Here is a 16,353-nt window from a genome sequence, read left to right as displayed (position 1 = left end):
ATATACCATATGTCATAAAATTGTCCATGCTCTGGGGATTCAGCAGTGAAAAATAAATAAATAAATATCACTGCCTTTATGGAATTTACACTCTATTTGGGGGACAACAAATAAATAAGCAAGATATGTGGAATATTGGATAGCAATAAATTATCTTAAGAAAAATGAAGGAAAACCACTGGTAGGAAGGGCAGGTTTAAATAGGTAGGTTCACCAGTGAAAGTTTCATGAGGCAATATTCATGTGAAGACCTGAAAGATACACGGAGTAAGACATGTGAATATCTACGGGGAACAGTGTTCAGAGAGAATAAGTATTAGGGACAGAAATGAGCTATCTTTATTTGAAGAATAGCAAATAGAGTAGTGTGTCTGGAATGAAATAACCAAGAAAGAGATGAGACCAGTGGGGCAGCCATGACCCAAATCACATAGGGTCTTAAGGACCAATAGAAGACCTTGGCTTTTATTTTGAAAGAGAGGAATCATTAGATGATTCTGAGCAAAAGAGTGACATGACCTTACTTTTATTTTAAAATGGCTACTCTAGCCATTGTGCAGAAAGAGGTCCGTGTGTGGAGGGAGGAGGAGGCTAGGGTGGAAGGGTAGAAGAGCAAGAGAAAACAGAGTGACTTGCCAAAGAGCCTTTGAATAATAGGGGTAAGAGATAACAGCAACTTAGACCACGGTGGTAGCAGTTGAATCAGTCAGATTTGAGATGCATTTTGAAGTTTCAGGTAGTTAGGTTTTACGATACCGAATGTAGGGAGGGAGAGAAAAGGAGAGTCAAATATAATGAAAAGGGGTTTGGCTTGAACAACTGGGAGATGATGTCATTTATTGAACTAGAGAAGATGATAGGAGGGGAAGGTTGGAAGTTAAGATCAGGAATTTAATTTGGGAAATGCTAAGTATTAGATACCCCAATGCCAAATAGACATTGTTCAAAGTTCACAACAGAGGTCAGGACTGGAGAGTTAAATTTGGGAGTTGGCATATAAAGCGTATTAAAGCCATAAGAATGGATGAGGCTTGATGAGACCCCCAAGGTGCTTCACAGACACAAAAGAGAATGGAACCAAGGGAGATCCAACCTTTACTGGTCAGGAAGAGTAAAGGAAACAAGGAAGAAGAAATAGGAGAGGTGGGGAAAGAACAGGAGGGAATACTATTCTGAAAGCCAAGGAAAGACAAAAGTTCTGAGAATGTGGGAGTATCCGTTGTGCCAAATGCTGTTGGCAGTGCCAGTCAGCTAAGAACGGATCTTTGGACTTGACAGTGTGTAGGCCATCAGTACCCTGGAGTAATTTTAGTGACGAGGTGCAGAGACTACTTGGAATGAGTTCAAGAAAGAAGAAAAGTGGAGGAATTAGAGGTAGTAAGTAACAATAACTTATTCAAGAAGAACTACTAAAAAGAGAAACAGTTAAATGAATCTTGTTTTTACATCTGGAATTCTATTTACCTATTGCCACTTCACTGCTCCCTCAAGTTAACTTCACTGCTCCCCCCAGTTAATCAGGTTTTAGATCTCAGTTCCAACGTCGGTTCATGTCTAATCTAACTGATTAGGTCTCTGATTCCATGCTACTATAGCACCCTGTCATTTTCTTCATAGCTTTTATTATCGGTAGAAATGATGAAGTGTATGATTATTGGATTAATATCTATATTCCACCATAGTGAGAGCTCCGTGAGGCAGAGACAATGTCAGACTTGCTCAACTTGTGGTCATTCAAGTCAGCACCTCGTCAGTTGCATAGGACCCCATGGTGTCTTTCTTTCCAGAGAGCCACATGCCTTGGATTTCAGCCTGAGAAAAAGGACTGTCCTTCTGTGGGTAGTGTATGTCCTACCAATCGACTCCTCAGTCACCTTCTTACATGAGTCAACCTCTTTCCATAAAAGTGAGCTCTGGCGATAATGACTTCTGTAGGACACGATTTTCTGATTAAAGCTTGGGCCTCCAAGTGCATGAAAATTTCAGCAGTTAACTGGACATTCTTTATCAGAAATCATTTCACAAAAACCAATGTTAAATCAAGTCCAATTTCTAAGGCTAGATGAGAAGAGAGTCTATAATATTAGTAAAAATTTTCAGCTACTATTAAATCTGTTAAACCCTAAAATAGGTTACAAAACAATATCATATAAAATGTAAAAAAATATTTATTTTATTTTTTTTGCCCAAAGAAGAATGGATATAATGAGTCTTTCATTTTACCTTGAAGCTGCAAAGAAGCTTGTGATTTGGTAACCAAAACAGGCATAATAAGCGTGCTCCATGATCGCCATCAGCTGAATGCAGTTGTATCCTATATAAGCAAAGGTCAAAGAGAAGTTAAAAGCAAAGTTAGAAAAAAAAGTAATAAAAATATATATGAACACAGAATCCTTGTTCTAAAGATATTAAATTTTGCATATAATCATTTACATATAAATGACTCGGTCAATTTGAAAAGTTCTACTACTTTAACACATTTTGCTTGTCTGAACTTCTAACACAAAAATCGGACAGTTTTTGAAAGTTACAATCTAACTCTAATAGGTATTTCAAATGTCTTCATTTTAACAAGTAATAAATTATATGCAAATATACTCTTAATTTGGATTTAGAATATTAAAGATGGCAATCTGCATATGCTAAACTTCAGTTATACTTGTAATATTCATACTGAAGATTATGAATGCTGAATAAAAGTAACCAATCACATGCCAGATACTTTTTATTTTACTTTTCCTTTATGTTTCAGTTTTTCTACTAGATAGCATGAGATATAGCAACAAATCCATTTTTTCCACAAGGTAGCTTTTACAGAATCAGCATTAATTCTTCTACATTCCACTGTTGCTTGCACCTGTAAAATTACTCCAAATTTGCATATGTGCACATGTGTGCACACATATACACAAAGTTCTTTTTCTCTATCTGAAAACTATTTGCTCTAATACTAAATGAAGTGACTCAGAAAGGTAGACACTGCCTTTTCAAAAATCTGTAACACATAAGTCTTTACTAATGTGTTTTTAATGGTAGCAAATAATCAGAGAAGAAACTTGTATTCTTTAAAAAAAAAAAAAAAAACTAAAAAAAATCAGTTTTTTCTTCTTCCAAGTACAATTTGCTAATATTTCCAAATATGACTTGATTGCTCTGAAAGTTATATTTCTGTAACATACATAGAAAATATTCTTATTCTGGTTTCAAAGTCAAATTCATGTCAATATAGGTTCTCTTGCACATATTTCAGTAACTGTATATTGGAACAATTACAAATTCACATTCAAAATTAGGGATTCATAAGTTTAAAAAATAACATAAACTCCATGGTTTATAATCTGCTGAAAAGGTATAATTGTTGGCCTTTCTACTGTAAAAAAAAAATCAAATTAACTGTCTGGCTATATAGAAATATGTATATGAACTACTGCTCAGCTAACATAAATCAACTATATGCTTCATACCAAAATATAGCTTGCAGTTTACTTCTCTATTATATAGTAAATATTCTTATGCTCAAGCACCAATTTATAGTTTTTATTATTAATTTTATGGCATTAATCATTTCCGGATTTATTTATGTTCAGAATAGTGGCCCAGGCAATTCAAACACAAAGATGAATGAGAGAATCCTTATTCTGCCACGTGTTCTATAATATAAGAACTGGGTCATAAACCATTTGTTACATTACAAAACGACAGAACATCTCAAATACAACAGTTTTAATATAATATCTATTAACTATAACTCATATTAAATTCTCCATACATTTATTTAGTTTTGGTTTCTAGAACCTGACGTCATCATCACAGATAATCCCAGATCCATATATAACTGAAAACTTTAACCATAAGTTGCAAAACTTTCCTCTAGCCAAAATTTGGACTGTTTAGTAAAAGCAGAATAATTAAATGTATTTTATCTTCCCACTTAGGCTTTCGAGCCGGTGCTAATATGTTGTGAAATAATAAAAAAGCATCACCTATAATAATAAAAAGAACAGATTTAAGGCATACTGAATCAATAGTTCAGCAGGACACTATTCACTCTCCTGGTTGTTCCCATGAAGACAGACCCTGTGTCATTATAGTCCCGTATACAAACATCTAGAACAATTTGTCTCACACAGAAGCACCATAAATATTTGTCAAATGTGTCACCCAGACAAGAGCTAGATATGTGTATGTATTATATGTACACACACACAAACACACACACACACACACACACACACACACACACACACACACACACACGACTCTGCTATAAAATGAGTTCCAGCTACCTTACAAATGTAATATTTTTTCCCCTAACAGACTAAAATGAACAGGTTTTAATCAATGACCACTGAAATTGATAAAAGTACTCTCCTGTAAAAAAAAAGTAATTATGCTTATGTATTTATCTACAATTTTGCAAGCCATCAGTTCACATTACTTAAAATTGACCTTGGAGTAATGTCTTAAATTCTTGTGCTCATCCATTTCTCTTTTCTATGCTATCACTATTGCAGGGCAATTTGAGAAACCTAAAATAAAATGCATATCTATTACATATTTAAACTCAACACAAAACAGAGACACTTGTAATTAGTTTTTCTAATAAGAGAACAGATTCATTAAAATTGTATCTGAACAAAAATCACAGTTATTACTTACCAAGGTCTTTAATTCTTGGTAGTATATTACATGTAAAGTGTTTATAAGAGGCTACTTTTCCTTCATGAGAAGAAATTCCCACATGAGATTCATAAATTCTTAGACCTCTTGGCTTCTTTGGTCTGGAATGCTTAAACTACAGAATATAAAAATTACACATAGAATTAGAACAGAAATGCAGGGATGACACTAGCTGACTAAGCATGTTAAGTGAAATGGTGAATCAACTCAGTCAAATACTCTTGAACCGTTTTCACATATAAAAGGCATTGGCTATATCCATTAAATGTTCTTTTGAAAAAACATCATTTTTAGAATCATTTTAATGAATCTATTTTAAAAGAGCAATCACATAATGGTTTACGCCTTATCATTGAGTAAACATATATTTTGAGCCTAAGCCTTAGAGAAAACACAACAGCTGTGAAATGCATACATAATTATTAAATGCCAAGCACTTATCAACAAGCTTCAATAACTTAAAGGACAGAAAAGTGAGTTCAAAGATACCTACAACTCCTGTCAATAAGACAACCTTAAAATTTACCCTTATTAATACATTCATAAGATGTCTTCACTATTCCTTTTTCTAAGGACATTGATCCTGCTTCAAACCCACGACAGTGAGTAACATTACATCACTGAAAGTCTTTGATGAATCAGAAATTGTGGTTAATTTTTTTTAATCAGTAATCCTTATAGGTCACTATGTAGAAATTTAGTTTTCTCCCCCTCCCTCATCTCAGAAACACATGATAAAAACCCACTTTTATGTTTTATTGGCTACAGATGATAGACTCTGATATATGTATACCAAACTGGTACAATATGATGTGAAATATTAAACCAGCAGTGAAGAGAAAAGTTGAACATTACTATAAAAGTTGTAAAAGTAAAAATTAATTTTCCTAGAAATACTGGGACAAGCATTTATTTAAAGATTAGTTGTTCTCACTTTATATGTGTGTTCTGGATCCCAGTGTATCCAATCATAATTCACATTATCACCTTCACGAGCCACATACTTCGCCCACGGTGAAATACGATACAAGATCTCTCCACTTTTACTCCTAATAACGACCTAAAAAGAGAATAAGACATTATGGCTTTAAAATACTTCAAAACTAAAATAATGCATAATAGTTTATGACTACTGTTACAAGTCTGAAAAGAAGGAATGATCTTAAGAATCTAAACTTCATCCAGATGCATGACCTTAAAGATGTTTAAATTCTGTGGACCTTGCTTTCCTCATCTGCTATAGTATATGATCCTTAAAGTCACTTCCAACTTGAATATTTTACGATTCTCCAGCAATTTCAATCATTGCAAACCAACCATGAGAGTGGTTAATTAAAGTCAGCATACAGTAGATAATAAAAAGACACGGATATTATTTGGGAACTACAGTCGATAAATCAATCATCAGGAGGAAATAATCCTACTCTAGTTTAAAAAGTGACGAGTTATATTGCCATCTCCTTTCTTTTTCATGGTAATTAATGATAACATTTTCAAGAAGCTAAAGGAGAAAAATGGGTTTTGATTAACACTTGTATTATGTGTGCACATGTGCACGCACGCGCGTGCACACACACACACACACACACACTACTCTATAAATACTTTCTACCCCTTCTTAACTTCTTCTAATCCCTATTTGAAGTATGTTTTTACCACACAAAACCAAAAATTTTCCCCTTTAGCCATCCAATCCTATATTTACCAATAGTACTACTATTATTATCAATAATAAAAAATAACAATAAAATGCAAATACAATTATTACTGAATCTACCATTTTAGACTTGGTATTGAATAGAGGACTTCGATTTATCAGTATGGTTAGATAAAAAAGAAAACTACATGAACAAAGCTCCATGTGGTTAAATTATACTTTTTTAAAGTCTTTTTTAATTAAACCTTCTAAAAGTAGGTGCTGTATGACCAAAAGTGTTCATATTCGGAGCTATACTATATTCTCAACATTAAGAGAGAACATATTCTTCAGTCTCCTTTAACAAAGAAAAGCTCAAGTGTGCATAACTCCTGGTAATTAAATATTGGTATAATGTTTTATAGTTTAGAAAAGACTTTCATAGTCATAGCTCACTTGGTTCCAGAGAATCTTTACGACACAAATATTAAGTGAGATGCCAAAAATCCCAAAGTGATCGAGTGGCAGAGCCAAAAGCTGAACACAGAGCTTCCCATACTCATTTCCTTATTCTTCACAGACTTCCACAACACTTCCCTCAGATAACAAAAAAGAATAAATCATGATTCATGATGGAGGGGCAGGTGCGTGGTCAAAAGAAATGCCTAACTTACATGAATTCAGTTCTTTTTCCTTCATTATTCCTACCACTTATTGAAGCCAATCACAGCCAAGTGTGCTGTTATTCAAGTAATTATCATAAAAACATGAATGAACAAATTCAATCCACTTTAGGGGTATTTTATCCCAAAAGATAGGTCCATCAAGCCACATGAATTTCTAGTATAATACACAGCAGTGATATGTTTGAGAAAAGGACCTTTTGCTCTCTCATCAACCCAAAATAGGCTATGGGGAAATAAAATACTAGAAATCAGTTTCCAATGAATAGCGTTTTGCATAATCCATCCATCTTCTCTCTTTTTTGCAAATGGCTCTACAACTCTTCCAAAGGATGGTCATCAATAAATAACTATTTTTTTGTCTTTTGGCAGAGAGAAGATTTGCAACTTTAAGAATATGAAGAATCTCCCCGTGCTGAATATAATTTCCCCATTCTTTGGCACATTAATTTATCTTGCTGTACACATGAAATGTCTTCTAAGGCTACTGAAGGACGGGGATTGGAAGGAACAGTCTTTCTGTGGGTCTCACACTGCTACAGATTTTGCTGTATACCAAGAATACAAGGCCCTGACTTTTTCTTGAGAGGGGCTACTTCTCATGTTGTGTGTGTCAACAATCCTGAGAAACATGATAATGTCTCCCTTGAAGACAAAGAATAGGCTCACTTCCTGCTTGATATAGAAGAACGGATTCCCCAAGGTGAATATTCCTCAGCTATGAGGCAAACCAACTGTGTCAGTAACATCCATCTAGACCACACCGTGTTAACCCTGTGGGATTTGGAATGCAGGTGGGATCAATGCAAATATGATGCTCATACTGCTTACTGTGTCATGAGTAATAAAACCATTTGTCTCTGACGCAGGAGTCCTGTTTTCTGCCAGAATCCATGAAACAGTAAGAGGTTAACTTAGAAGCTTTGTAGGTAAGGTAAAGTCAAATCCTGCACCTGACAACAGATTATTTACTCACTCACTGAAGGACTTCAATATATTTGTTTCCAAAAGTTCGGTTTCTCCATTTCTATCACGGTTTCCTATTAGACATATCTATTAGTTATTTCTACTAGTGTTGTTTCTTGGGGTGCAAATTTTTAATTATCTAATTCCCTCCTTCTTCCTTAGTAATAAAATAATAGCCTCGGTCCCTTAATGATATGTAGAACAAAGCTTCCCACCAAATCTGGAACACTTGTCTGTGGTCATTACATAAAGGTAAATTAATTTCTCTGTTCTTTAGGCTGCTGAATTTTGGAGGTATCTTTGTACAGCAGTTTAGACTTTCCTAACCAACATACTTGCCTATAATAGCCACCTCCCCTCACTTCTGATTTGCTATTCCTAAATTGTTTTGATAACCAGCTGAAAGTATTATGATAAATCTAAATAAACCAAACTTGAGAGACATCCAAATGGGTAAAGAACATAACCTTTCTGGACTAAATTTCACTCACAAACTTCTTTTTTTTTTTTTTTTTTTTGCAGGGGTAGGGATGGGGCAGAGAAGAGGGTAGGTACTTCTGAGATTTTTATTCGCGAGTTCAGATTCAGATGAAAAAATTTTTTAGATTATAAGACTTTGTATAATTTAATTTGCAACCTCAAAATAGCATATGCCATTATAGCAAATTGAAAAGAAAGAGCTAGCTTGAATGATCTATTAACAATAAGCCTAACATCTGATGAGTAAAAGAGGTCACGTGGTAATTCCAAATTGGAAGTCTTATACACTACTAGCATGAGTAGAACACAGTATAAAAGTTCTAAATAGCAATTTGGTGACATGCATCAAAAATTCAAAACAAGTAAACTTCAGTGACTCAGCAATTGAAATTATAGAAGTCTGCCCTGTGGACATATTAGAAATGTGCCCAAAGAACTATATCCTCGTCTATTAATCTTAATGTTATTTTCATTGGCAAAGAGTGAATGACTGAATAATGTATAGCTGTTTAAAAATTACACTATTGGATTATATTGAAGGTTGCAAGAAAAATTTTTTCAAGTTATAAAAAATGTACTGTAGCTTCCTAATGTGAAAATGTACACAAACTAATAACTTATTTCAAAAGATGCATAGAAAAAATATTGAGCTGGTTGGCTATGGATAGAGATTATTAGTAGCTTTTATTTTCCAGTTGTATGTTTCTATATTATCACTTCATTTCACTCGCACAGCTTCTATAATTAGAAAAAAAAATACATATTTCAATAAGGATTACAAATATATTTATTATATAATTGCACACATATTCCTGGATCTGTGCTACTCAGTTAGTATATTGTGTACCTTAACTGTATTCATACAGTGTTAAAAATAGAACTTTAAAAATGCATCAAATCACTTTAAATGAATATACTAATGAAAATAATATGACACATTTTTTAGAGGGCAAATAGCTATTTTGTAAAACTGTAACATTTTGGATCATGGTAAAAATGATCCAAATTAGGTTCCTTTTTTAATAAACCAAATTAACTCTCTGACTTATGGGAGGTTATCATCAAATACATTAAATTACATTGAAAAGTGAATAAAAGAAACGTCTACCTGTGCAAAAGCTAATTTGACTTAGTGAATTGCATGAAGTCCACTTTTACTTAGAAAATGTCATTCAGAACTGAAATATACACTATAAGAAACAGTTTGGTAAAATAGTGAAGAGCTAAAACGTGTGTGTGTGTGTGTGTGTGTGTGTGTGTATTCATTCATTTTGGGAATATATTTTGAAATGCTTCTTGCCAAACATGGACTGGAAAATTACTGAGAAAAGATGCTCTTCAGGTGGCCGACAATTTTACATAAAAACAGTGGATGTGTTCAGCTCATTAGAAGTGTTAGTATATTATGGAAAATATTATTGTATGTAACTCTGGGTTCCGTGAGTAAATGTGTGGCTAGCCAAGAGAAAAGACATAGATATTAAATAATATAATGCAGTTTGCCCTGATTATACTACCCAAATCACAACTACATGCTATGAGGAAAACCTTAAAAAAAAACAAAAGTTGCTTAAAGAGGGGTGAAAAGATATTAATAAAGATAACTGCTTAATGAGGTACAGGTCAAAGTAAATAACCAAGCAAAGTCATTCCTAATTCATAAATCAATGTTATCTCCTCCTCCTTTAAATTACCTCTAATATATACAATATCTAGTATAATTGATATTATATACACAATATACAAATATATCAGTATATAAAATATATAATTGATAACATATATAAATATATATCTAAAACAATGGGCACAGCCACACCAATGTGCAATGCAAACATTAGTATTGTGCGTACATACAAAATGTTGCTGAAATATATCTACATCTGTGTATTATATGTGTGTGTATATATTTATGTGTATATATATACATATATATACATATATATATCATATGCCTCTGTGTGTGTGTGTGTGTGTGTGTGTGTGTAGAAAGAGAGAGAGAAAGAAATATACACACATACATACAGGACATATTGCAGTTTATTCTTAATTTTTAGAAGTGTGTGGAACAAAAATAGAGAAAGTGTTCATAATTAAGTAGGAAAATTGTGATATTTCAGAGAAGAATCTGATGATTTTACCAATGACCAGAATCCTGAAGATGTGTGTGGTTTTAATATTTACAAACAATGTAATATAAACCTTATTTTAAAATGCATAGATATAATCAAAACTTTAAATTACATAATATAATATTTAAAAAGCTCTTAAATCCTATTTTAATTCAACTAAAATTTAACTAATCTTTGTTAAAAAAAAGAAAAAGGACCTGAGAGTATACATTGTTTTCACAGTTTTGTTTTTATTCCTGTTTGAAACAATTTTAATATTTAGTAAGTTTAGGTATGAAAGAATCTTTTGCCATTTAGGGAGGCTGAAAAACAGCCTCTCAGATGTCCACATCCATTTCTCTAGAATCTGTGAATGATACTTTATATGGCAAAAAATGGATCTTAAGATGTGATAAAAGGATCTTAAAATGGAAAGATTATCCAGAAAGGCAATCACATATATCCTTATCAGAGAGAGGCAGAGGGATATTTTACATCAGACAGAAAGGAAAAAGCAATGTGGCCCAGGAGGCAGAGACTGTAGTGATGCAGACGCTAGCCAAGCAATGCCAGCAGCCACCAGACGATGGACGTGCTAAGGAACCGAGTCCACCCTGGAGCTTCCAGAGAGGGTGTGTCTCTGCCCACACCTTGACTTTAGCCAGGTGATACTGATCTTTAACTTCTGGTCTCCAAAACTGTGAGTGAACAAATTTTTGTTGTTTAAAGCCACCACTTTTTTGCAGCATCCGTTGGAAACTAGTACAACCATAAAGGCAAAATTGGAGGCAATCACTTTTCGAAGAATAAAATGGAATGTACTTAAAATTTAAACTTTGTCAGTGCCAGAAAGAGTTAAGAGATAAAGTAATCTTAATGAATTGTCTAAATAACACATTTTATCTCTTATTAACTTCTTACTCCTCAAAGAAGACAAACATATACCAAAGCATTTCAGTGACCTTTACTAAACAAGGTAAAATCTCCTTGACGATTTCCAGGAAAAGCAAACTCCTTCAGAACAAATGTTGCTGAGCTTCAGAACTGATAGGGGATCCTTCAAAAAAGTGAATTTGCAATGTGCAATTTTTATTGCTTGCCTACACCGATGTAATTATTTTCAGAGATCAAACAAAAAGAATCACTCTTTACATGACACAAATAAAGGCTTGAAATTTACCACAAGGAAAAGCTAAGTGGCTATTTTTTCTACCCAATACCTGGCATATTTGCTTCATTAGACTGTTTAAATAAATAGATGATCAGTTTGAAAAATAATAAAATAATAACAATAATAATAATGATAATGTTCACTGAAGAAATTTCATTCTGAATTTTACAATCAGGAATATCAGACACACTAATTGATACTAACAGGTATCATTATGAACTCTGTGTTAATTTTTAAATTAATAAGGAAAGAAAACTAAGACACCAATAAAAGTATCGAGGCATTTTTCTAATAATAATAATGCCCTGGTATGTAAATGAACACTTTGTGGATAAACTTTAATAAAACTATGTATAATTTATTAGTAAAATTATATAAATTAGGATTACATATGAGCTATATGAGTAACTGATATTACCATTGGTTATAGAATGAAACTGTTACAGGTATCAAGTAAACATAATACTATTTTTTGAAATTCTTAAAATTTTCTGTTAATTTTACCTGGATACTATAGTTCATACATTTTCGAGATCCCTATCTTGAAATCATAATTTACTTCATAATTTTCAATTGATCAAACAACCTTACATAAGCCATATGCATATAAAATCATCACTGAAAATTACCCTGTCCTTGTGATATAATCTATAATGTTCAGGGATTGAGGGAGGTGGAAAAGAGATTCAATGATTAGATTAAGCCCTTCAAGCTCTTATGTAACCCAGTATCGGACAATATACAAAAGAAGAGGTGACATCCTTGCTAGTAGCTTGACTAAGGAAAAGACAGAAATCAGCTGAAAATCAAAAGCAATAATCTATTAATAAATTTTAATCATCTCCCATTTTTTTAGCTTCGTATGGGATTTCTTATTTTAAAACATGCTATCACAATTCATTTTTTTTTTTTTTTTTAAATAAGAACCAAGAAAATTTTGCCAGGTTGAATCCAATAACAACACTGTGAGTAGGAATACTAAAAGGATTTTCTAAAAGAAATCAAGTCACTAATAAAAAAGAACTTTCCTTGACAGAAAAGATTACGTATATTTGTTATGAAAAATGAATTTGTAATGTGACAAAAACAAGTATCAGATGAAATTATACTAAACTATGGCATAAAGGACACCAATGTGCAGAACAAAAAGACTATTTTTGAGGTTTTTGAGGTATAATACTCATAGCTACTTTGCTCCTGATTTAATACCAATTGTAGAATTACAGAGATATAAACATTCATTTCTATAATACACATGGGAGAGAAGAAACTGCAGAATACTGTTTTTAAAAAATGTAGATAGAACAGTAGTTGATTCTTTTAAAAGCAAGTTCTTATTTAGAATGATTTAGAGACAGATGTTCCTATACCTATAAAAAGGAATTTTATTCCCAAAGGTTTCCACCCTACTTCCCCAATCTTCTAGTCTAGTTAAGAAGTATTATAACTATAATATTGTTTCCTGTTTCTCTTTTGACTGAGAGAAATCTTTAAAAAAGAAAAGAAAAAAAAAAAAAAAAACTAAGTAGAACTGATAAACTGTTTGCTTCATTTCAGGTACATTACCTGAACAAAAACCTTATAAAGAGAGGTCACTACAAAAAGACAAAATCCAAAAGGATTATCTGAGGTTTAGCAAGCAGGCATCAATGGGCAAGTGAGAATAACTACTCCAAAGTGAAAAGAATAAGAACAATGCTGAAATGTTGTAACTGGGTAAAGATTGATTAGGTGTCTTAGACAAGAAAACAAATGAATTACAGATGATATAAAAATATAGGATTTAAACTTCCAAGAAATTGAACGATCAATATAGTAATAAAAGAAAAAAGCTATGAAAAGGGGGAAAAATCAGTGAGTTTTCATTACTGAAAAAGTGAACTTCAAAGGGACTCATCCATGTGCAGTGAAGGCTAGAATTCTATTAAGTAAACAGAGTTATAATCTGGTATAATATCAATACAAAAATCTAAGAGGTATTTTCAGAAGTGTTAGAATGGGGGTGATACTATCGTAAGATGAGTTAAACCTCTCTAAAATATTTTATTAAGTATAATTACAAAAGTCTGTATGATGATAAATCAAATCACTTGAACAAAAGAATATCATTCTTAAGCAATCATTCTAAGTGCTATTGCAATGAAGTAAATTATAGAGAATGGGAGAAGAAAAAAAAAAGTAATTCAGCCCTTAGAAGAAATCTAGAAAAAAATTCCAGAAACTAGATATAGAATATATAATTCTAAAAATCATAAGATCTTTTGAGAAAACATTCAATTATATATTCATTACATATTGAAGCTGATATCTCCAAGAATATAATTAATGACAAAGAAAAGAGTTAATCATGAAAATACTGCTTCCTAATATTTAAATATCCTTTATAAATTAAAGTCTCATAGTATACATTACAACACTGTCATTCTTTTTTTCTCGCTTCTTCCACAAAGACATGTCTTTTGCCAGACATAGGCAGTATTAGGGGAAGGAGAACTACAAATAGGTGTGTATAAATATTGATAGGGAAATAAGTATGACCATCAAGAAATGAGAAAGTGATGAAACAATATAGCAGGAAACAGATAATGACTATCTGTATGAGAGAGTAACACAAGATATGCAATTGGATAATTTTTTGTCAACTAATTTTTATAGCATTTTTACAGGTCATAAAAGTTCAAGAATTAAAGTGACCACTGTAGGTGGAGACAGTGATGATGGGACGTAGTGGTATATAATAGGAGTCTTCACAATAGAGCTATTCATTTTAAGGTTTCCTAGTTCAGGTGTATTTAACTTACTAAACATAGATATTCCAATTGTGTAGATAGCACAGGCATAGGACAGCTAAAGAGCTTTGATCTCCCAGTTTGACAAGCCCTCTGGAGAAGCAAGGAAACTTTGACAATGTGGTTGATACAGCACAAGTCAGGGAATTACCCACCTGATTTCTGTGTCAGGCTCAGTAAATATTCATATGCTGAGATGCAGTGACCTATGGTTAACTGTTTTAAAAAAAAAAAAAAAATCTGTCCATGATTTTTTTTTTTTTTTTTTTTTTTTTCCAATCAAGGACACAAGGAGTCACTTGGGAAAACTTATCGCTATTGGCATATTAGAATAGGTAAAGGTGAACAGACTGAAGTGTAAAGGAAAATAAAATTATTTTTATTCAAAAGGTTTAAACATTCATGGTGGCATTTAACATACATTCAACTGTGCTACCCAATAAAAGAACTCAGGTTAAATGTAAATATTTAAATCACAAAAGGATTATATAGTATGTACTTTACCATGAGAAAAAGGTTATGTCCTGTAGGAGTACCTTTATTCATTATTATTTGAAGGCACTCTTGGTCAAAGTGCAAATACTTCTATTAAACGTAACCAAAAATAATATCCATCTAAACAGTCATAAAATGTAATTTTCTTTCTTTTTCTTACAGAGCATTAAAAGATCAAATACGAAATAAAAGCTCTCTTTAAAAAAATTGAAGCCTACATAATTTAGAACAAAAAGCATGAAATACTTTTATTAAAAAAAAATACTGCTAAAGAAAAATGAAAGTGTTCAATTCTCCAGACTTTATAATCACATTTAAAATATGTTCTGCCCACACTGAAGGACAAAAGCATAAAAGATTATAAAATAAGTACAAGATATTTCACAGTACATGGGTATAAGAAAAAGAAAGTCTACTAATACATTTAAAGTATTTCTAGAATCAGTATTCAAATAAAGGGAGCAATCAGGGAACAGATATTTATGAAGAGTCTAATTTTCTAGATACATGTGATTCACTTCTATAAGCACTCATAAAAAGAGAAAAATAATGTTTTTCATAGTTATCTTTCTAAAATGTGTTATACAGTCCCTGTAGCCTTAACAGAGGGAATTAAACACTTGAAATTGATTTGTATACGCTGAACTGTGACAAGTCTGGAATATGAACATTTTCCTCCTAAATTCAGTAAAGAGAATATTAGACTTTTATATGTGTCTTTGGCAGCAGTTTTCAACCCTGGATGTGCGATGAGAACTAGATGAGAACTAGAACTTTTATTTTCAAATAAAGATGTCCAACCACTTCTCTGTATCCACTACCACAACCCCATGTGTCACCCTTGATTATGATTCTGTGGTCTGTAATCTAGAGCTTTAGGAGACAGAAGCTAGACCTGAGAAAGCAAAAGACATACCATAGTAGCTACAAGGACCAGTGTTCCAATAATTAAAGGACAGATTTTTTAAAAGTTTCTTTTCATGGTGTAAAGAAAACTAACAGCAGAGTTACAGGGAATGTATTCTCTAAACCTTCATAATAATAAACACCTTGGAAGGTAATAAAAAGTACTCTGCAATAAAATGTGTTTCAATCTTTCCTTAAATTTTATAATTTATTTCTTATTCACTAATAATTTACAATTACTTTTTTCATAGTCTAATCCTCCTACCAATTTATCATTCTGAAGCACTTTTTAAATTTAATCTCACTTCAATCACTTACTCATTTGAGGTCCTGAGTATATCTATAAATGTTCTCACAAAATTTACTTATCAAGTTTTCCACTGTACCTAGGAATACCTTCATAAAAGGATATGGTGAATCTATTCAAGTTTCTGAT

General features: G+C 32.4%; 1 protein-coding gene across 1 annotated transcript in view; it reads right to left on the bottom strand.

Annotated features, from left to right (window-relative positions):
- Window positions 1-16,353, bottom strand: part of GBE1 (1,4-alpha-glucan branching enzyme 1) — a 254,067-nt gene that overhangs the window by 123,506 nt on the left and 114,208 nt on the right. Inside the window, exons 4-6 of the mRNA XM_019732062.3 lie at window positions 5,615-5,740; window positions 4,660-4,795; window positions 2,224-2,314 (exon numbers count right to left, since the gene is read on the bottom strand). Coding sequence (XP_019587621.3) covers window positions 2,224-2,314; window positions 4,660-4,795; window positions 5,615-5,740 — 353 coding nt within the window. The remainder of the gene's footprint in view (window positions 1-2,223; window positions 2,315-4,659; window positions 4,796-5,614; window positions 5,741-16,353) is intronic.

The sequence above is a fragment of the Rhinolophus sinicus genome, chromosome 17, assembly GCF_057876585.1.
Source record: "Rhinolophus sinicus isolate RSI-liver-muscle chromosome 17, RSI-T2T, whole genome shotgun sequence".
Lineage (NCBI taxonomy): Eukaryota > Metazoa > Chordata > Mammalia > Chiroptera > Rhinolophidae > Rhinolophus > Rhinolophus sinicus.
Note: the sequence above shows the minus strand (reverse complement) of the source record. Positions and strands in the feature narration are given on the sequence as shown.